Source organism: Pristis pectinata, chromosome 12 (assembly GCF_009764475.1).
Source record: "Pristis pectinata isolate sPriPec2 chromosome 12, sPriPec2.1.pri, whole genome shotgun sequence".
Lineage (NCBI taxonomy): Eukaryota > Metazoa > Chordata > Chondrichthyes > Rhinopristiformes > Pristidae > Pristis > Pristis pectinata.
Genome location: NC_067416.1, coordinates 54851985 through 54874035, shown reverse-complemented (window position 1 = coordinate 54874035; position 22051 = coordinate 54851985). Strand labels below are relative to the sequence as shown.

Sequence of the window (22051 nt, the reverse complement as noted above, 5' to 3'; positions counted from 1 at the left end):
TTCTACTGGCCAATAAGTGTAGATGATCTGTATGTATCCAGTGGGTCACATCCTCTCCCAGACTGATTCAGCTCAGTGCTTTTTTTGCGGTAGCCTGTGGCGAAGATCCGATTTCCCAGTATTGTTCTGAACTTTTGTTTCAGGAAGGACAGACCAGAATACAGATCAAAATACCGATGCACTTAGTCTACATTGGAAAATATTCCTCCCCTCTACTGGAAAGGTCCAGAATCCCGGGGAATCTCCGAGATATTAACTGAAGAGTTTCGGCAAGGGCGGGCAGGATCTGTCTCGGGATATGTCTGTCCGCTTCTCTGAGGGCGTGTATGCGGATAAGAAACCGTTGCCTTTGACAGTCTCAGCAGCCCTTGTCTCTGAATGTGCAATGTATCGCTGTGCTGTAAGATAAGATTTCGTCGGATGCACCGTCATCCATTGATGTTATCCCATGAAATGGGCGCCAGTAGCGCCTGTCCCCTCAACACTCTCCATTAAATACATCATGGCAGGGTCAAACACATTGTGTTCAGAGTGAGGCTACAACACGTGTCCTATAAAATATCCACAGAATATGATGTGGGATTAAAACTTCCAAGTGTGTCTTTCACAACAGCTCATCAAATATTTACGTGAATGACATGCAGAAAAAAATTAATTCTGCTGTGCCCCGAAAAATTCATGTTGCACAGTCAGTGAAGCTGAGTATCAAGAAGGGAGAAAAGCTCCGTCTTACCCGTCTCAGCAAAAACTCCCAGGGCAATTCAAACATGGGTCATATTGAGGATATTGTTTTCGTTTATCATGAATACTTCTTTCATGGATTTGTGCAAAACGTTTGCAGTATACAGCTATCCATTCTGCACAAGGCCTGATATTCTGACCGAGAAATCGTTCCCTCAGACATTAGCATCTGGCATTTGGGTAAAGACATTGTTGAGGCGCATGGTTAGTTGGCCGATAAATGGGGAATATAGAGAGAGCGGAGCAAACGGGACATCTGCAAGCACGTTCTTTCAGTGTGTTGACATTTCCTATGATTACTGGGAATTCTATGCATTTTGAACTGCATGTAATCCCCATTATAGTTTCCTAAATTTAAGAAGAAAATTTGAAACACTAAGCATTGCTGCTGCATTGGTGATACATTTGCATTTCAGTCTCTTTGATTGTCTTCTGCGTTGGTGGGGACAATTCCAGTACTTTTCTGTCGTTTTGTGTTCTAATCTGGGGTTTCGAGTTCTGAGATTATTCACATCAAAGGCTCCGTCGCGTCCAGCTCTGTTCTCGGCAGAAGCAAATACATCAATGAAGTTCCTGTTGATTTGCCTCAACTGTCCAGAGGGGTGATTTTAAAATTATTACCTGCTCGTGCAAAGTGTCCCGAAATTTCTTGGACAGAACATCAGATTTCATTTTGAGCAAAAGGACAAGCTGTGATTTACCTCCATTGGGATAAAGGGGGATATTGAAAGGTCGGTTCTGGGAATTCCCCAACCGAAATCAGTCGGACGGTTATCAATAGGATGCTGTGAACTGGATGCCCATTTACAAAAACTGTTACACATTTTAGCTCGGCAAATTCAATCGTCGCCCGAGGAGAATCGTCCAGACGAATAAAATCTCGCCTTTTAATCATCAAAGATTTTATTACAACATGTTAACATTTGGAAAGAAGCCCCCGAATTCGACAACCACCCGATATCCTGATCCACCATGCAACCACTCCGGTGTATTTTTTTAAACGTGTCCTTAACGAGAATATCGTGAAAAACTAGGCAGTGTTGTAAAGCTTCCATAAACAATACCATATTTGCAACGGGGACAACTGTCGTATAAATATTGGCGAGGACAAGGAACGACTGACGTAAGTGTACATGTGAAAATGACGATTGTTTAGTTCAGTGCTAAAAGCGGAACAGTCTAATCTAGGGCTCTTTCTCACTGTTACGGCACAGGTTCATGTCAAGGTTTAATTTAAAATAGGTTAAATCTCATACAGCATGGCAACAGCACGGAATAAGGGCCTTTGGATGAACGTGTCCCTGACGATGCGACTACGAGATCTTGTCATTGACTGCATGAAATCTGGCTTTCGCTGAGTTATCACACTTCACGTTGTCCGTGTCATTACGGTAGATGCCGTACCTCTGTGTGATAAATAGAGTTTTGAAACGAAACAAGCCCAGCGATTCTTTATATAAACCAGACCTTAACATAATTATCACTGCATTAACCACAGTTTACAAATATCGTTTTATTACTCAAGTTGCTATCCCTATTTACATTGTGTTTGCAAAACTGTCTCTGTATGAATTTATATTATCCAAGGCACAATATATTTAAGTTACAAAGATCCTCTGTTTGTTCAACCTCACTGGACACCAGCCTCTGCGTATATTGTATTGTCTCCAGTAACCTTTACACTGATCTTACGATTTAATCATCTGTTCTATTATGTTGATGTTTTTAAACGGATAGTGCAATTTCAACAGGGAATGTGTCCAGTATGATTTAAACCAACAGTTTATTCTAGTATAATTAGCGTCATAATGTGCATTTAAGAATTCCAGACATATTTATTCTTCCATCAGATAAATATATGTCGCTGAACTGCCGAATTTCGCACAATGCCCTTTCTTTACTTTTGTTTTAATAAGCTGTTCATTCAACTATGTGCGATTTCCATCCAGCAAAATGTGGTATTGACTGCAGCCACCCAATTAAATGTCGATATTTCTTCATTTGTTTCGCGATTAACAGTTGACTGGCGCTGTGTTCACAGACCAGAACAGAAGGGCGCATAACCGTGTTGTCTCACTGTTGCACTCGAGGTTTAACTCGACCTGCCATCACTGTAAATAAGGAAGGTGGGTATTCTGTCGAACAGCAGAGGGAAACGATGCTAATTATTTACGTACAGAGTGACATCTGAACTGTAAATCTCGTGTTCATTTTTAGTCTTATGCTTCTCTCTGACCCACAAAGGCTAAATCTGATTTTCACTGGAGTCCTTTCAGAATTCGACTCCCTGGCGCAATGTTTGAGAAGGTATTCCTAACATGTCACTTTTAACCCGATCTCATCAATTATTCACGGAGAACCGAATGTAAATCCATACCTAAGATAGGTTTCAGTTTGATCCTCTCAAATCAAATAACTTTCCTTTCAAAGAACATCCCAAAGAGGCTGATGGTACAAAATCACGAACGTATAAAAGCTTCGCCCCACTCAGTTGCTAGCTCAATGCTGATCACTTCCAATTTTATTTTTTTTTCATTGCACATTTCCAGAATCCAAATTTCCTTTTGTTTCCAGACGGTATCGGTCCTGTCCTTTCTGGTATTACATGTAGTTTTCTTTAATGTTTGTCCATTATTGCGATCGGCGCACAGTTGGCAATTACACAAAGTTGAGCACATTTTATACCAGAGTGTGGTACATTTTTGGAATGATTTTCAAAATGAAGCTGTTGCGGCAGATAAAATAACAACGTTTAAAATACAGTTGGACAGGAACATGAGTAACAGAGTTTTGGAAAGACATTTTGGTCGACTGCACCAGCTGGTCAGAAGGGCTGTTTCCGTGCTGTATGACTCTGCGACACAATGGCTCCCCGTAGGATGGCACGGGGGCCAGAGTGCAGTTGAAGATGAAATCGAACATGGGAGTCAACAGCACCGTTTTTCAAAGTTATGACCATTCGTGGGGAAGGTATCAAGGGCATCATAAGCTTTGGCAGGAAGAAGCGCTTCTTGGGCACGGAGAGCGAACAAGCCCCCTGTTGGCGATGTGTAAGTTGCTGTGATCCCCACAGAGCTGCAGTGCAGAATGATGCAGAAAAATTCCAAGGCAAATGTGGTGGATTATCAAATGATCTCGTGCAACATGAAGGATTTTCAGCTTTATTTCCTGCCAGTTTATATACTCCTTTCATCGTTGTCTATTTGTAGCGTAAACTTCCTTCTTGAAATATATACTCTCATCACTTTCTTTCTACTAATAAAGCCTCGACAATATGTTTACGTTTGTTCTGGCGATAACTGCCTTTTGAGATAAAGTTAAAGGTTTGTGCACTCGATAAACCCGTCGCTCAACGGTAAACATTTTGCTCTGATAACAATTCCGTGGAATAGTTTATCTGTGGTTATGCAACCAATTCCGTTTATTTAATTTAAATTACCCACCAAGTCATACTGAACATTTAAATTCCAGAAACAGAGCTGCACAGGCATATCTGCTTGAAGGCTATCAACTGATACTCCATGACGTGTCGTCAGAGGGCGGCACGGTAGCGTAGCGGTTAGCTCAACGGTATTACAGCGCCAGCGATCGGGTTTCGATACGCGTCGCTGTCTGTGAGGAGTTTTTACGTTTTCCCTTGTCTGCGTGGGTTTCCGCCGGGTGCTCTGGTATCCACCCACCCGCTAATGACGTACGGATAGGTTAATTTGGGGTTTAAAAAGGGCGGCGCGGACTCTTTGGGCCGGAAGGGCCTGTTTGCACGCTGTAAATAAAATTTAAGAAAATAAAACTGTTCACAAATATGATTTCACCTTGCATTTCGAAGTCCATAATTGCCTTACATATTTTTGTTTGCTGCTCTCTCAATTTCAGGGAAAATTCGTCACGTCAATTAACATCAAAGTGGTGATTCTATCTCATTATCTGTGTCTCCAAACTGAATCAGAAATTTCAGGAAATTGCTTGACAAAAAGCACAGATAACAAGCAATATTCCAGCTCTCAACAGGAAACTACGGAATTTTCTGTAAATCGTATAAACTGACACACATTGAGACTGATATTACCTAATGTGGTAAATGATTTCATTCACACTGAAGATTGACATTTGTTCAAAATTAAAGGAAGTAACTTGCGATTTGCGTGTTTTTCATATTGTTGTTTTTCAAGGGTGGAATATTTACACAGTTGTCATTGTCAAGAAATTTATAAGTTGTTTCTATCCTCGGTATTGCTTGAACCATAAGCATTGTTATTGATTGGACGAGAACTCTCCCGGTCACCTGCATTTTCTGCGTGGAAACCATAACAACAAAAATGGCAGTTCGTTCCACATTATTTAAAATTATCTGTTGCATCCCAGATGCAACAGGACAAAAACTGTGCAGACCGCTCCATGCGAGATGTCCAAGGGCCCCTGGGGAATGGCAGAAAGCCACAATTACTCCTTTAATCAAATCCTCTTACAATGAAATCCATGACTACTTACCTTCAGAAGAAATTGCCGCACCTGTACGTTGGTTATGAAATACTGATGGTCATGTATCCATGAGCACGAACAAAACCTAATCTCGTACAATTTAATTACATGTTCTACTGTGTTAGTTTTGCACTGCAGCACGCACCTTCACATTTCCAACATTATATTGCATTTGCCACGGTCTTGCGGTCTTGTTCAACTTCTTTTCGTTTCCCTGTGGCTCCCTGTGCCCTTTGACAGTCAATCCTTCATATTTATCAGTGACGAACTTGGAATTTAGGCATTTGTTCCCCCAAGCCGCATTATTGATTAAGATTGTGAACAACGATGGACAAACACGGATTCCTAATTTTACCGCATTCGTCACAGTCGGACAACCTGAACGAGTCTTCGCACTCTTTTCTCTCCGTCCTTTTACTGCTTTTTGTGGAAGAAAGGTGCCCGAGATTGAATGGTTCTAACAAAGGGTAAAAATCCCGACACCCACCTCCTCGGTTGAGCGAGAACTTGTAATCTCCTCTCTAGTACCTGCCTGCACGGTTATGGGAGGGGTCTGGTTTCTGTCGTCTCTGGACTAAGAACCTAGCGATTCTCCGCAAGCAATCGAACCACGTCCTAACATCGAGAAACAGCAAACAATCACATATTAGATATGTATTTATTCTTCACAAGTACACCGAAACTGACAGTGAAATGCATCCTTTTGTGTTACTGAGAATGTTGCTGGGGCCAGCCCGCAAGTGTCGCCCCTCTTCAGTCGCAAAAAACAACCAACATACCATGCCCACATCTCCTATCCTATACATCTCTGGAATGTGGGAGGAAACTAGAGCACCCGGTGGAATCCCACGCAGACACTCGAGTAGAACGTACAACTTACTTGCGGACAGCGGCTTCAATTAAGCCCGGGTCTCTTGCGCTGTAATAGCGTTCAGCTGTTTGCAACAGGAAAGGCCCTTGGGCTTACTTCTGTGAAGGAGAGCGGCAGCCTTCGCTGACAGATCATCTCCGCCCACACAGTCTATGTCAGAGAAAGTGGGAGGGTCTTTCACATCGGACTTAAACACCCGACACAGAACCAGAACCATCAACTATCCCTACTCGACCCTGTCGGTGAAGTGTCCCAGCACAACTCTGAGGGACAATCTGCGGAGTGGTTTCGACTGTGGGTTCCATCTTCCCTGCATGTAAAGCATTTGCACCCGGAGACAAAGCGATGAAAATCTTTCTGGTTTTCACCATATGCATCTGCTTACGGCGTGAGTACCGTTCAAACACTTGCAATCTGTGCATGTTTAATAGATATCTTTAGGAACCATATCGAATTTCAAACACTGTCCAGGTTTTAGCAGCGTTGCTTGGTTTAACTCTGACGTCCATTCACCTTTCCCTTTGTATAATCTGCAGGCGCCTTCTGTCAATCGGTGACCCAGAGCCCGACAGCCATTAACGGGATGGAGTGTCAGTCTGTCACCATCGCTTGCCGTTTGCATCCTGGTAGCACTGGTACATACCGTTTTCAAACTGGACGGTTCTTCAGGGTGACCCAGCCCGGGTCAGAGCGCCAACATATCACCAGCAGAGGACGGTTTGTTGTGAGGAGCAAAAGAAATGAGATGACTTTCTCATTGGAAATTCGTGATCTGAGAGTTGAAGACAGCGCCACCTATTACTGTCAAGCTGAGTACAAGTGGACAACACAGTGATGGACCTGGGCTTCCTGCGGTTCAAAAATTCTTACTGCAGATTATCCCAACAACAGATGAAGGTGCGAAGTGAATCTGCCGATAAACCCCACGATCCCGCCTCATACCGCCAGCCTCACAGTCTGGATTATGAGAAGATTGGATTGGTGCATTTCACACACTGTGTTTTCTCACTGCAGAGTGTGCGCGAATGGCGCAGCGTTTCCTAAGTCTCATGTTAATGTACGGTGACAGGCAATGAATGAACCCCTTTTCTTATTCCCAACTCCAGATGAAATCATGTTTCAACAGACGTAAGAGGAGACCGCAATCGTTGAGAGCTTACCTCCTGCCTGCCCGTCTCACCCAGTACCCAGAGATTTGAAACTAACATGTCATACTGTGTTCGATTGGAATACACACAGTGGATGAGATCTGAACAAAATAACCCCGAAAGTTAAAATATATCTGCGCCCGGTCCAGAACTGGAATTAAATGTTTGGCGATATTCACTGTCTTGTCTGGTTAATTACATCGTAATTTCCTGCTTTGAGTTGTTTTTTTGTTTGGAAAAAAGGGTGGTTTTTGATCCGTTTTCTGTTTTTCTTTCTGGAATCGAGCTCCGTCACGCTCTCCAGCGCCATTATACGAAGAGTTTGCTTTATCACAAGGAACAGGTCAATTGGCCAGGAATTGCAGAGCACTGTATCTTAGGTATTGTACCGAAGCCACTGGAATCATTGGGAAGAGATTGGTGATGGTTCTGGACAGATTAAGGTGAGGGTGCTTATTGTACCGCGGAGACTGAGAGCAGGGTCACTGTGCCTATGAGTGGAATACTTATAATAAGGACGGAGCAGGGACGACATTGACCGTCACAGCTGGTAAGTAACAATAACCATCGTCTTATCTCCTGCTGCTCCGCGATTTTCAGTTCCATTTAATATTTGGATCGATTGCAAAAATGTCCTTCAAAGTGAAACAAACCTAATTCGAAACGTATTTCTATAAAAGTTGGCCCGAGGAGACAGAGGCAAAGGGAACTGCGTCTGGGTGTATGTCTGGTGTATGAGGTGTGGAACTCTCCGGGAGAAGCATACTGGGGCTGCTCCTGAGCAATAAATGCTGGTGTTCCAGCGAAGACCACATTTTCTTAAAATTTATCAATATGCAAATGCAAACAGGAGTACCTGACTGAACGGTTTCATACTGGTAAGAGTCACGGGTCAATTTACAGGAAGTGTCGGTGGTTTTCAAGGACTCGCGTAGTTGGTTTTGGGTGGAAAAGCAGAAGTACAGAGTCAGAGTTGTTCACAGCGCAGCCAGATTGACTGGAGGTGTCTGAGGTGTGTACCGTAGGGTTGAATTAGTTAAATTCTGTGAATCGGGTCAATATTCGAAATCTGAGTGGGTATCTATTTATCGTTTAAATGCCTCAGAGAGAGATGGACATGGGTGATTTTAAGCTGTGAGTGAGTCTGATACACGCAATGGAAAGTGCACACACTGAACCCAACGTATAAGTGACAGACTGTGGGAAAAGTTCTATGCAAAGCTAAGTATAAACCGCAGGCATCAACAAGCCAGCGACGAGATTCAGAAATATAGTGATACTAACTCTATCCAATTGAAGCGAAACTAAAATGGAGAAAATCGTGTCTCACTGATGATAATGTTTAAGGGCAGAGAGCAGAGGTTTTACAACAGGTTGCGATAAAATGCTTCTGAAGGTCAAGCTTTGCAGCACAGGTCTTCAGTGTCCGCTTGGCTCAGTCGTCGCTGTTAAATCACATTGCTTTGTTTAGGATCTTGCCATGCACTGGGCTGCTGCTTCTGCAAAAAAATCAGATGTCTGGAAAGATCTTTCATCACTGAGAAGAAAACACGTTGTTAACAATCTTTCTTCCTTTGTGTCCTTCGTCATGAGAAACAATATACTCCACTGAAAAATAAATGACAGAAACTTACAGAACAAAGAAAGTTAATTCAACCCATAGTCAGGTAGTGGCTCTCTGAAGCTGCTCCACCAATTTACTTTGTTTCTTTCCCATAGATTCAAAATTTCCCGCTAATTCTCGTCAATAATCCCAGTTTGTCCCCATTGGACATGCATCAGTGATTTGCCCACCGCAGCAAGTCGATAGGGTCATTGACAAGAGCGACAAATGCAATTTGCAAACTTTTCAATTGAATCGAACTGGCGTAAAAATGAAATTGATTCTTCCGTGCTACGCTTTTCTAACAATCATCTGTAAATCATCAAAACTCTTTCCTGTTATTCTCTGCAGATTCCATTTCCCCGGGGTCTCAGATTCCTGTTCAACTATCTACTGCTGACGAAACCGTCACTTTAAGCTGCGAATATACCGGGTTCTGTCCTTACACTCTACACTGGTATCGGCAGTTCCCAGGAGAAGCACCGATTTTCCTACTTCAGAGACACACTTCAGGAGAGCAGGATACGGAAATGGCAGCGGGAGGACGAATTTCCGCGTCTCTTGATCCTGGAAAGAAAATCAGCCAGTTAACGATCTCCACAATACAGCAGAGCGACGCGGCTGTGTATTACTGTGCACTGACTTCGCGCACAGCACACTGATACCAACCATGGAGAGCGCTGTACAATAACCCTCATGTGCTTTCCGACAGACACACGGTGCTGCAGAGCAGGGGGAGCGCTGTACAAAAACTTATATGTTGGATCATAAACATAAGCGACTACGGAGCACGGAGCCCACTGTAAAAAAGCATCCTCAGTGCGATGGGGATCTTTGCACAGCGTGAATGTAGAAGAAGTAAAAAGTGAGCACAGCATTAAACCACACTGGGTCTCAAAGTCACATATTGACACGCAACAGCAAAGGGGAAGACATATATTCCACACTAATCAATTCCCCGAGCAGAAACACACAAGCGCCTTCATTGATTTCGCGTTTTACAGTACACTCGCGCACCCTGGTACTCAATAGGGTTGGGATTCCGAACTGGTGTGGCCTTGGTGTCCACCCATGCATCCGGCATCTCTTCGGGTAGGGCCTCCGGACTCGGCCTCGGCTTGTCGGGACTTGCCTCTGGTCAAGTCTCGGTTGCGTCGAATGGACAAGCCTCCGGATAGGTCGGGAAACTATGGTAGGCGTCGGGAATCCTGTTCGTCTGGTCTTCACTCCGGGTCCACGCGACTCAGCGTCAGTTGTTCCACTGGGGTACTGGAGTCGGGGCGCGGTGGTGAGGGCTTCGAGAGGTCGACTCTTCACCCTGTGCAGACTTCCACCTGGACGGGCCCGTCCTGGACGTCGCTGGTCGTTTCCATCTGTGTCCAGGAGTGTTCCTGAAAGTCAGCAGGTCGTCCGCCCTGTAAGAAGATTTAAAAGAATGTTATTTGCAATTCTTTGAAACATTTAATTTCAATTTAGAAGAATAGAACGATTTTTGCAGAAGTATTGAGCAGATCTGCAGATAGAAGATTGCAACGAGTCGCCTTGATGCGGCGCCATCTTGTTGAGTCAGCAGTGTGTGTTGCTTTTAAACCCACGGATTTACACAGCAGTAATACTGTAAACTGAGATGTGCTGCTGTTGGTTCACCTGGCGGTGGTGGCGCTGAAATTCCAGAGGCTAACCCGCGCTCAGTCTCTGACACAAACTTTGTTTCCCCAAAAAGCATTAAATCCGTTTCTCACTGAGTGGCTATAGGACCCGTGCCGCAACGGGAAATGCGTCAAATCCTGATCACTGAATTTTCAGTGAAAAATATTTCCAGATTCTTTGGTGAAGTCAGTCGAAAGAAATGTCCCGACTTCCCAGACAGAGCAGGCCGGGCGGACCCTGTACTTCGGCTGCCCTCTTATGGAAGTTCTGAGCCAGACTTCTGTTGTCAATTCGATGCCAAAATCTTTCCCAGTTTTTCGATATTGGAAAGGAATTCAGATCCCCGAGGCACGGAGGTGGTCGAAGATGTAGTTTGAGACCACTGAGGGAACATATGATTATCTGTCACAATGCCTGCGCGAGTTATTCTGCAATTCAATGCAGTACCCACAAATTATGAATGTATATTTTCAACAAAACCTCTTTTCTTCAGCATTAGTCACTCAGATAAACTCCCCAGATTGACTGTCTCGGGGCTGCAGCTGAGCTACTCTGCAAATTATTTCTGCGCTCTCAGACTCATGAGACTCTGCGCACTGAGACTCATGTAAACCACTCCAGAAACTCCCGCCTCCGGTGGACGTTTTCTCTATGCCCCCCGAAACCAGATGCAACCGTAATTTGTCCCCATCCTGAGATCCAGTCCTAATGTGTCTCAGTTCCCCGTGAGTTTCACTCCATGCAGGATTCCTTGCGCTTCATCTGTTATTCAGTGTGAAACCTTCCTGCGGAATCTCCGTCGATTACTGCCGTCACCCATCTTCTCAGTGTCGCCGGTGTACCCCACCAGTTGGGATACTGGGATCCGTTCGGGGTTCCATCTCTGCGTTGTTCAAAATTTGGTGGACTCACGATTCACCAATTTGTTTTCGAATGATCGCCGGCCTCTCGTTTCATTTCCTGGGGTACAACATGCAGCTGTGTGAATACACTGTTCGTATTAAACTAGTACCTAGTGGTAACGAGTAAAGTGCAGTGACGCAGAGAATGATGTAGTGGAGACAATGACTCAGGTAGAGGGGACACAGGAAGATTGACCCAGAGATAGTGTTAGAAGGGACAAGTGATCAAACCAGATTTTGAGATCGTCGACTTGGTCCGACATGCTGCAAATGTGCAACTCAATGTCTCCGCGTTAATAATGAGTCAGACAACGAGATTCAGACAATGATAGAGACTGTCCGATGCAATGGAACGTGGCCGTGTTAGTGAAAGCGGGAAGTAAACAACTAATAACTTCACCCATCCCAGCGCTGAGACCGGAGCCCGGAATTTCACGGCTCCCTGAGCAATAATCACATACTCTTCAAATCAGGTGTGGGTTTCTGCCTCGTCCTCACTTAGGCAAAGGAGGTCCGGTCCACTGCCACTCCCTGAATAGAAATCCTGTCTCCAGCAACCCTCTGAACTTCCTGTAGATTACTTTAGAAAAACAGTTCCTGTTTTATGACCCTAGAGCTAAAGATTATTTATCAATTTAATTTTCTTCACTGGCCTCCTCGAGGGTGCAAACAACTTTGTTCAGTTTCTCCTCAGCATCCTCTGCTGCAAAGAAAACAACCAGAGCATACCCAATCGTAACCCTTCCTGTAAATTCCCTGCCTGAGCACATCATTGTACTTTTATTTGCTGTCTTTCCATTGTAGAGACATCTTCGTTTAATATGGTGAACAGAATTTTACACCATACGCAAGCTGTCACCGAACAAGCGTTGTGTCTAATTTAGACACACATTCTTTGTTCTTCAATTCTATATTCCATTGGCTTTCGGCGGTGTGAGAGCGATGACCATTTACACCCAGATACATCACAGGATGCGCGGGGGAAGACCAAATGCTGGGTAATGGGAGTGAGATTTATTCCAGATTCTCATCGCCGAAACAGTGTCCCTTAGAATATTCAATATGCAACTATTGATGCCAAATGATGATAATCTTCCAACGGTGACTATGTTCGAGTGCATCACTATCTGAATAATGATGTGTGCTATTTTTCTCTGACTTTTCGTCCCTTTCTCTCCAACAAGTTTTGTGGCTGTGTGTATCTGTGAGGCGTGGCTTTGAGCGTCCGTGTTTGTTTTCGGTGTGTGCTCATAGTTCGCGCCGCCAAGCAACACGAGGGCAACCTTGAGTTACCTCAAACACCCCACTCGTTTGAAGCATCTGAGATGCGGTGCACAATAATAATGCGCGTGCTCAGTTGCTTCTGAGCAAGGATCTTCGATCCAAAGCCATATCGCTGCTTCTCTTTCCACAGACGCTGCACAAGCACATGAGATTTTCGCAGCCTTTTCAGGCTGTTTTATCCCGTGAAATGTATGTAGTCCGTTTCCCAGTGCTTCCAACACAACGCTACTTACTGCGGCTGTTCACCTGAGAGCAATTGTCAAAGAGCACGACATCTAACAGCGGAAATCCCTTGCCCACAGAGAATCAGAGCAGGGAGTTGAAGAGAATCGGTACTGACTGTACCTGAAGTTCCTCCTGATTGGTTTAAATTTGGTTGACATCCAGGGCCGTGACCCCATCATCTTCTTTGCAGACTCCACAGGACTTATAATCAATGAAACCCGCCCATGATATGACTTTCCTATTTAATCTTTTACTCCGGACTGAATATGCTTTAAAAATGTATCCAGTCTGAATCTCCAGCAGGAGTCACACACCCCTCCAGTTCACTGCTGATCTCAGTGGTTCTACTGCCCACTGAATCTCAGTGTAAATGGTCAGTATGTGTCCTGTAGGTCACATCCACTTCCAGACTGATTGAGTTCAGTGATTTTTCGCAGCAGAGTGTGGCGAAGATCCGATTTCCCAGGATTGTTCTGAACCTTTATTTCAGGAAGGACAGACCAGAATACCGATGTACTTAGTCTACATCGGAGAACATTCCTGCCATCTACTGGAACATCCAGAATACCGGGGAATATCCGAGATATTTACTGAAGAGATTCGGCAAGGGCGGGAAGGAGCGGTATCGAGATATCCCTGCCCGCTTCTCTGGGGCGTGGATGCGGATAAGAAACCGTTTTCTCAGACAGCCTCAGCGGGCCTTGTCTCTGAATGGGCAATGTATCGCTGCGCTGTGAGATAATATTTGATGGGATACACCGTAATCCATTGATGTTATCCCATGAAATGGGCAGCAGTAGCGCCTGTTCCCTCAACATTCTCTATTAAATACTCCAGGATCAGGGTCAAACACATTGTGTTCAGACTGAGGCTCCTCCACTAAACAAGGTCCAGCAACTGTTGTTTTAAAGCACACCTTAACAGAATTATCACTGTATTAACCAAAGTTTACAAATATCGTTTTATTACTCTAGTTGCTGTCCTTATTTACATTGTGTTTGCAAAATTGTCTCTGTATTAATTTGTATTAACCAATGCGCAATTTATTGAAGTTACAACGATCCTCTGTTTGTTAAATCTCACTGGACACTAGCCCCTGCAAATATTGTATTGTCTCCAGTTACCTTTGCACTGATATTACGATTTAATCATCTGTGTTATTATGTTGATAAGTTTTCAAAGGGATAGTGCAATTTCAGCAGTGAATGTGGCCAGTGTAATTTAAACTAACAGTTTATTCCAGCATCATTAGTAACATAATGAGCATTTAAAAAGTCCAGACTGATATTTATCCTTCCATTAGATAAATATATGTCGATGAACTGCCGAATTTTGCAGCATGCCCTTTCTTTACTTCAGTTTCAATAAGCTATTGATTCAACAGTCTGCGATTTCCATCCGGCAAAATGTTGTACTGACCCCAGCCACCCAATTAAATGTCGATACTTATTTATTTGTTTTGCTTTTAATAGTTGACTGGCGCGGTGTTCGCAGGACCAGAACGGAAGCGGGGGATAACGGTGTTGTCGCACTGTTGCACTCGATGATTTACTCGACCTGCCATCACTTTAGATAAGGAGGGTAGTTATTTGTGGAACAGCAGAGGGAGACAATGCCAATTATTTACGTACAGTGTGGAATCTGAACTGCAAATATAGTGTTCATGTTTTTTTCCTCTCATGCTTCTCTTTGATCCAGAAAGGCTAAATCTGATTTTAACTGGAGTTCTTTCAGAATCCTACTCCCTGGCGCTATGTGTGAGAAGGTATTCCCAATGTGTCACTGCTAACCCGATCTCAACAATTATTTACGGATAGGGGAATGTAACTCCATACCTAAGCACCGTTAGCTTGATCTTCTCAAATTAAATACCTTTCCTCTTAAAGAACATCCCAAAGAGGCTGACGGTGCAAAATAACGAACGTAGACAAGCTTCAGTCCACATAATTGCACGCTTCCTGCTGACCATTTCCAGTTTTCACTTTTTTTTCATTGCACATTTCCAGCATCCAAATTTCCCTTTGTTTCCAGATGGTATTGGTCCTGTCCTTTCGGATATTACACTTCCTTTTCTTTAGTGTTTGTCCATTATTGTTATCGGCAAACAGTTGGCAAGTGCGGCAGGTTGAGCACATTGTATACACATAGTGTGGTACGGTTTGGGATTGATGTTCAAAATCAAACGATTTCGGAAGATCCAATAACAACGTTTAAAAGACAGTTGGACAGGTACATGAACAAGAGAGATTTGAAAGTATTAGGCCAACGCACGAAAATGAGATTACCTTGGATGGACAACTTGCTCGACATGGACCAGTTGGGCTGAAGGGCTGTTGCCGTGCCGTATAACTCTACCACACCATTGTTCCCCGTAAGACTGTACGGCGCCCAGAGTGCTGTTGACGATGAAAACGAACATTGGAGTCATCAGCATCGTTGTTCAAAATTATGACCATTAGTGGGGATGGTATCACGAGCATCATGGGCTTGGGAAGGAAGTGCCAGAGCGCTTCTTGGGCACGGAGAGTGAACGAGCCCATATTGGCAATGTGTCAGTTGCTGTGATCCCCACAGAGCTGCCGTGCCGAATGATGCAGAAAAAATTCAAGACAAAGGTGGAGGGTTATCAAATAATTTCGAATAAACTGAAGGCCTTTTAACTTTATTTGCTTGCATTTCACATATTCATTGGACTATTGTCGATTTGTAGCCTAACCTTCCTTCTTGAATTATATACACCCATCACTTCATTTTACTCATAAAACCTCCACAATATGTTTACGTTCGTTCTGTCGATACCTGCCTTTTGAGAAAAAGTTATAGGTTTGTGCACTCGGAAGACCCGTCGCTCAGCATTAAACGTTATGCTCTGATAACATAATTAAGTGGACTAAGTTACCTGAGGTTATGCAACCAATTCCGTTAATTTATTTTAAAATATCCACCAAGTCATACGGAACATTTAAATTCCAGAAACAGAACTGCACTGGCTAATCTTATTGAAGGCTCTCAACTGATATTCCATGACGTTTCGTCAAACTTTTCACAGTAACACGAGGCAATTTATTCTCCTTCAAATCACATGTTTCTGTTGTCAATTGCAGAGTCCCTTGTTGAAATTTCAGCAATGCACTAAACGATTAGAAGTGGAAAAAACATGTCAGTTCAGGTTTTCCTTCTCCATGTGTTCATTTGTGAACTGAATCACGACTGTTAATGTCATTTGCAGTGAACTGAATCCTCTGTTACTTAAAAATTATTTTGCAGAAAGGGTGACATGTAATTTGAAAGCTAAATAGAAATAATACAACCACTCCATGTGTGTTGAAAGAACGTTCAAAATCTACTTCTTCAATGTCTGAGGTACATTATATATTCCATCCATTCTAGAGTCCCTGTCATCTCCTGAGGGAACCTATCGCCTAGAAGATGTGTTTGCAGATTAGCTATTCGTCCACCTTTATCTGTCATGCACTGTCCAGTTAAAAGTGTTCACAAACTTGATTTCACCTTGCATTTCGAAGCCCGTAACTGGCTTACATATTTTTGTTTGCTGGTCTCTCAATTTCAGGGAAAATCTATCACGTCAATTAACCTGAAAGTGGTGATTCTCTCTCATTATCTGTGTCTCCAAACTGAATCAGAAATTTCAGGAAATTGCTTGACAGAAAGCACAGATGAAAAGCAATATTCCAGCTCCCACTGGAAAACTACATAATTCTGTGTAAATCGTATAAAATGACACACATTGAGACTGATACTATTTAATGTGGTAACTGAGTCGTTTCACACGGAAGATTGACACTTGTTCAAAATAATAGGAAATAAATTGCGATCTGCAGGTTTTCCATATTGTTGTTTTTCAAGGGTGGAATATTTACTCAGTTGTCATTGCCAAGAAATTTATTAGTTGTTTCTATTCTCGGTATTGTTAAGCCATAAGCATTGCTATGGATTGGAAGATAACTCCTCCCGTCATCTGCATTTTCTGCGTGGAATCCATGCAACAAAAAGTTGGTTCCACAGTATTCAAAATTATCCATTGCACCCCAGATGCAACAGGACGAAAATGTGCAGACTGCTCCATACGGGATGTCCAAGGGCCCCTGGGGAATGGCAGAAAGCCACAATTGCTCCTGTAATTAAATCCTCTCAAAATGAAAGCCTGCACGTTGGTTATGAAATACTGAATGGTCATTTCTTCTTGAGCACGAACAAACCCCAATATTGGACAATTTAATTAAATGTTCTGCTGTGTTATTTTTGCACCGCAGCACACATCGTCACATTTCCAACATTGTATTACATTTGCCACGGTCTTGAGCAACTTCTCTCTGTTACCCTGTGGCCTCCCTCTGTCCTCTTCCCTTTTGACAGTCCAACCTTCAGCTTGATCAGTGATAAACTTGGTGTTTAGTCATTTCTTCGCCCCAGTCCAATGATTGATTAAGATTGCGAATTGCGATGGACAATCACGGATCCCAAATGATACCAGATTCGTCACTGTCAGACAACCTGAACGTGTCTCCGCACTCATTGCTCTCTGTCCCTCTCTGCTTTCTGTGGAAGAAAGGTGACCGTGATTTAATGGTTGAAACAAAAGTTGAAAATACCGAAACCACCTCCTCGGATGAGGGAGAGCTTGTAATCTCCTCTTGAGTGCCTGCCTGCACGGTAATGGGAGGTGTCTGGTTTGTGTCGCTTCTGGAGTAAGATCCTAGCCATTCTCCGCAAGCAATCGAACCACGTCACAACGTCGACAAGCACAAAACAATCACATGTTAGATATGTATTTATTCGTCACATGTGCATCGACACACACTGTGAAATTCTTCTTTTTGCGTTACTGAGAATGTGCTGGGGCAAGCCCGCAACTGTCGCCACTCCTTCGGCACCAACATGCACCAACATACCATGCCCACATCTCCTAACCTGTGCATCTCTGGAATGTGGGAGGGAAAGAGAACACCCGGAGGAAGACCTCACCGACACTCGGGGAGAACGTAGAACTTCCTTTCAGAGAGAGGCGGGAATTGAGCGCTGGTCGTTGCGGCTGGACGAGCGTTACGCTAACTGCTGCAGTAAAGGTCGTTGGGCCTATTGCTGTAAAGGAGAGCGGAAGCCTTTGCTGACAGGGCTACTCCTCCCACACAATCCACGTCAGAGGAAAGTGGGAGCGTCTTTCACATCGTACTCAAAGACCAGACACAGAACCAGAACCATCAACTATCCCTCCACAAACCTGTCGGTGATGTGACCCAGCTCAACTCTGAGGGACAATCTGCGGAGCGGTCTCGACTGTGGGTTCCATCTTCCCTTAATGTAAAGCATTTGCACCCGGAGACAAAGCAATGGAAATCTTTCTGTTTTTCACCATATGCATCTGCTTACGGCGTGAGTACCGTTCACACACTCCCACACTGTGCGGGTTTAATAGACATCTTCACGAACCATATCGAATTTAAAATTCTGTCTGGATTTAGTAGTGTTGTGTTTTTCGGCTCTGACGTCCATTTACCGTTCCCTGTGTTTACCTTGCAGGCTCCTTCAGTCAATCGGTGACCCAGAGCCCGACAATCATTAACGGGATGGAGTTTCAGTCTGTCACCATCACCTGCCGTTTCCATCCTCGTAGCACTTTTACAAACCGTTTTCAAACTGGACGGTTCTTCAGGGTGACCCAGTCCGGGTCAGAGCGGCAGAAGATCACTAGCGGAGGACGGTTTGCTGTGAGAAACAAAAGAAATGAGATGACTTTCTCGTTGGAAATTCGGGATCTGAGAGTTGAGGACAGCGCCACCTATTACTGTCAAGCTGAGTACAGGTGGAAACACAGTGAATGATCTGGGCTTCTTTCAGTACAAAAACTCTTACTGCAGATTATCCCAAGAACAGATCAAGGGGCGAAGTGAATCTGCCGATAACCGCCCCGGTCCCGCCTCATCCCGCCAGCCTCACAGTCTGCATTATGATTGGATTCGATTGGTGGAGTACACACACTGTTGTTTCTCACTGCAGATTGTGCGCGGATGCTTCAGCGTTTCCTGAGACTCTTGTTAATGTATAGCGACAGGTAATGAATGAACCACTTTTCTTATTCCCAACTCCAGATGAAATCATGTTTCAACAGATGTAACAGGAAACCACAATCGTTGGGAGCTTAGCTCCTGCAAGCCCATCTTACCCAGTCCTCAGGGATTTGAATCTGACATGTCATACTGTGTTCGATTGGAATACACACAGTGGAAGAGATCTGATCAAAATAAACCCTACAGTTAAAATATATCTTCTCCCGGTCCAGAACTGGAATTAAAGGTTTGGTGATATTCACTTTTTTAAATTCTTTGTAATTTCCCGCTTTCAATTGTTTTTTGTTTGGCAATGAGGATCGTTCTTGATGCATTTTCTGTTTTTTTTTCCGTAATCGAGCTCCGGCACGCTCTCCAGCGCCATTATACAAAGAGTTTGTTTTCTCACAAGGAACATGTCAATTAGCAAGGAATTGTAGAGCGCTGTACCTTAGGTGGTGTATTGAAGCCCCTGGAATCATTGGGAGAAGTTTGGTGATGTTAGCAGGAGAGATTATGGTGAGTGTGGTTCTTGTACAGCGGAGGCTGAGAGTAGGTTCAGTGTGCCAATCAGTGGAGTACTGACTATGAGGACGGAGCAGGGACGACAGTAACTGTCACAGCTGGTAAGTATCCGTAAACATCGCATTGACTCCTGCTGCTTCCTGCATTTCAGATTCATTTAATATTTGGATCGATTGACAACAAATTCCTTCAAAGTGAAACAGGCCCAATTTCGAAACGGGCTGCTGCAAAGTGGTCCAGAGGAGACATTGACAAAGGGAGCCACTTGTTTGGTGGTGGGGGTGCGGTGTGTGGGTTGGTGTCTAGACATTGGCGGGATGGAGCTCTCCGACAGAAGCATACTGGAGCTGCTCCTGAGCAATCAATGTTGGTGTTCCAGGGATGACCACATCATTTAAAATTTATCAATATGCAAATGTAATCAGGAGTTCGTGACCGAACGGTTTCATACAAATTAGAGTCACGGGTCAATTCTCAGAAAGTGGAGGTGGTTTTCAAGTACCCGCGTAGTTGGTTTTGCGTGGAAAGACAGAAGTACCTATGTCAGGGTTGGTAAAAGCGCAGCCAGATTGATTGGATGTGCGTCGAGGTGTACAGTGGGGTTAATTGGTTTAGTTATGTGAAATGGGTCAATATTTACCCGGGGTATTCGAACTCTGAGTGGGTATCTCTTTATTGTTTAAATGCTACAGAGGGATATTGACGTGCGTGATGCTCAGTTGAGAGTGAGTATGATACACCCATTGAAAACTGCACACACTGAACCCAACGTACAACTGAAAGACTGTTGGAAAAGTTCTCTGCGAGCAATTTAGAAACCGCAGGTATCAACAAGACAGTGACGAGATTCGGAACAATAATTGTACTAACTGTATCCAATTGAAACGAAACTATAATGGGGATAATCGTGTCCCACTGATGATCATTTTTAAGTGCAGATAGCAGAGGGTTTCCAATGGTTTGTGATAAAATGTTTTTGAAGGTGAAGAGTTTCAGCACAGGTCTTCAGTGTCCGCTCGGCTCAGTCGGAGCTCTTCAGTCACATTGCTTTGTTTAGGATCTTTCCATGCACTGGGTTGCTGCAAAAAATAAGGTGCCTGGAAAGATCTTTCATCACTGCGAAGAAAACAAGTTGTTAACAATCTTTCTTCCTATGTGTCCTTCGTCAGGAGACACAATAACATCCGCTGATAAATACATGGCAGAGATATACAAAACAGAGAAAGTCAATTCAACCTATAGTCAGGATGGTGCCTCTCTGAATCTGCTCCACCAATTTTCTTTTTTTCCCATAGATTCAAAACTTCCTCCAAATTCTCGTCAATAATCGCAGCTTGTCCCCATTGGCCATGCTTCAGTGATTTTTCCACCGCAGCAAGTCGATAGAATAATTGACAAGGGCGACAAATGCAGTTTGCAAACTTTTCAATTGATATCGAACTGGCGTAAAAATGAAATGCATTCTTCGCTATGCTTTTCTAACAATCATCTGTAAATCATCAAAACTCTTCCCTGTTAATTCCTGCAGATTCCATTTTCCCGGGGTCTCAGAGTCCTGTTCAACAATCTACTGCTGGCGAAATCGTCACTTTAAGCTGTGAATATTCCGGGTTCTGTGCTGACACTCTACACTGGTATCGGCAGGTCCCAGGGCAAGCACCGATTTTCCTGCTTCAGAGACACACTTCAGGAGAGCAGGATACGGAAAAGGCAGCGGGAGGACGAATTTCTGCTTTTCTTGATCCTGGAAAGAAAATCAGCCAGTTAACGATCTCCAAAGTGAAACAGAGCGACGCAGCTGTGTATTACTGTGCACTGACTTCGCGCACAGCACGCTGAAACAAACCATGGAGAGAGCTGTACAATATCCCTAATGTGGTTTGGCAAAGACACACGGCGCTACAGAGCAGGGGGAAAGCTGTACAAAAACTCAAATGTTGAGTCATAAACAAACGCGAAGTCGGAGCGCGGAGCCCACTGTTAAAAGCAAACCAGTGCAGTGGGGATCTTTGCGCATCGTGAATGTAGAAGGAGTAAAAAATACAGTACAACATTAAACTACACTGGGTCTTAAAGTCACATATTGACACGAAACAGGAAAAGGGAAGCCATATATTCTACACTAATCAATATTTCGAGCAGTAATACACAATGGCTTTCATTAATTTCGCGTTTTACAGTACACCCTCGCGCTCCGTGTGCTCGACAGTGCAGTGCTTCAGATCAGGAGTGACGCTGGTGTCGGAACCGCGGCATCGGGCGTCTCCGCAGGTGGGTATCGCTTCGGGTAAGTCCTCCGGACTGGTCCTCCGCTTGTTGGGCCTTCCTTTGGTCGGGCCTTGGGAGTCCGTTGCCACGAATGGAAGAGCATCCTCATAGATCGGCAAACAGGGGTCGGCGTCGGGCGGTCCTGTTTGCCTGGTCGTCACTCTTTGTCCTCGCGACTCAGCGTCAGGTGTTCCACTGGGGTACGGGAGTCGCGTCTCGGTGGTGGGCTCTTCGTGAGGACGGCTCTTCACCCGGCGCAGGCTTCCACCTGGACGGTCCCTTCCTGG

The 22051-nt window shown here is 44.2% G+C and overlaps 1 protein-coding gene and 1 gene segment (V, D, J or C); both read left to right on the top strand.

The window, feature by feature from the left end:
• The first annotated feature begins 6925 nt into the window (after positions 1-6925).
• Positions 6926-9504, top strand: LOC127576472 (T cell receptor alpha variable 40-like). The segment is given in 3 exon segments: positions 6926-7072; positions 7756-7789; positions 9194-9504. Coding segments are annotated over 3 exon segments (492 nt in total).
• Positions 9505-15384: 5880 nt separating this feature from the next.
• Positions 15385-21335, top strand: LOC127576471 (lachesin-like). Its single transcript, XM_052026959.1, has 4 exons — positions 15385-15454; positions 18445-18727; positions 19551-19597; positions 21025-21335. The coding sequence occupies exons 1-4, from the start codon at positions 15385-15387 to the stop codon at positions 21333-21335; spliced, it is 711 nt and encodes a 236-aa protein (XP_051882919.1).
• The last annotated feature ends 716 nt before the right edge of the window (positions 21336-22051 follow it).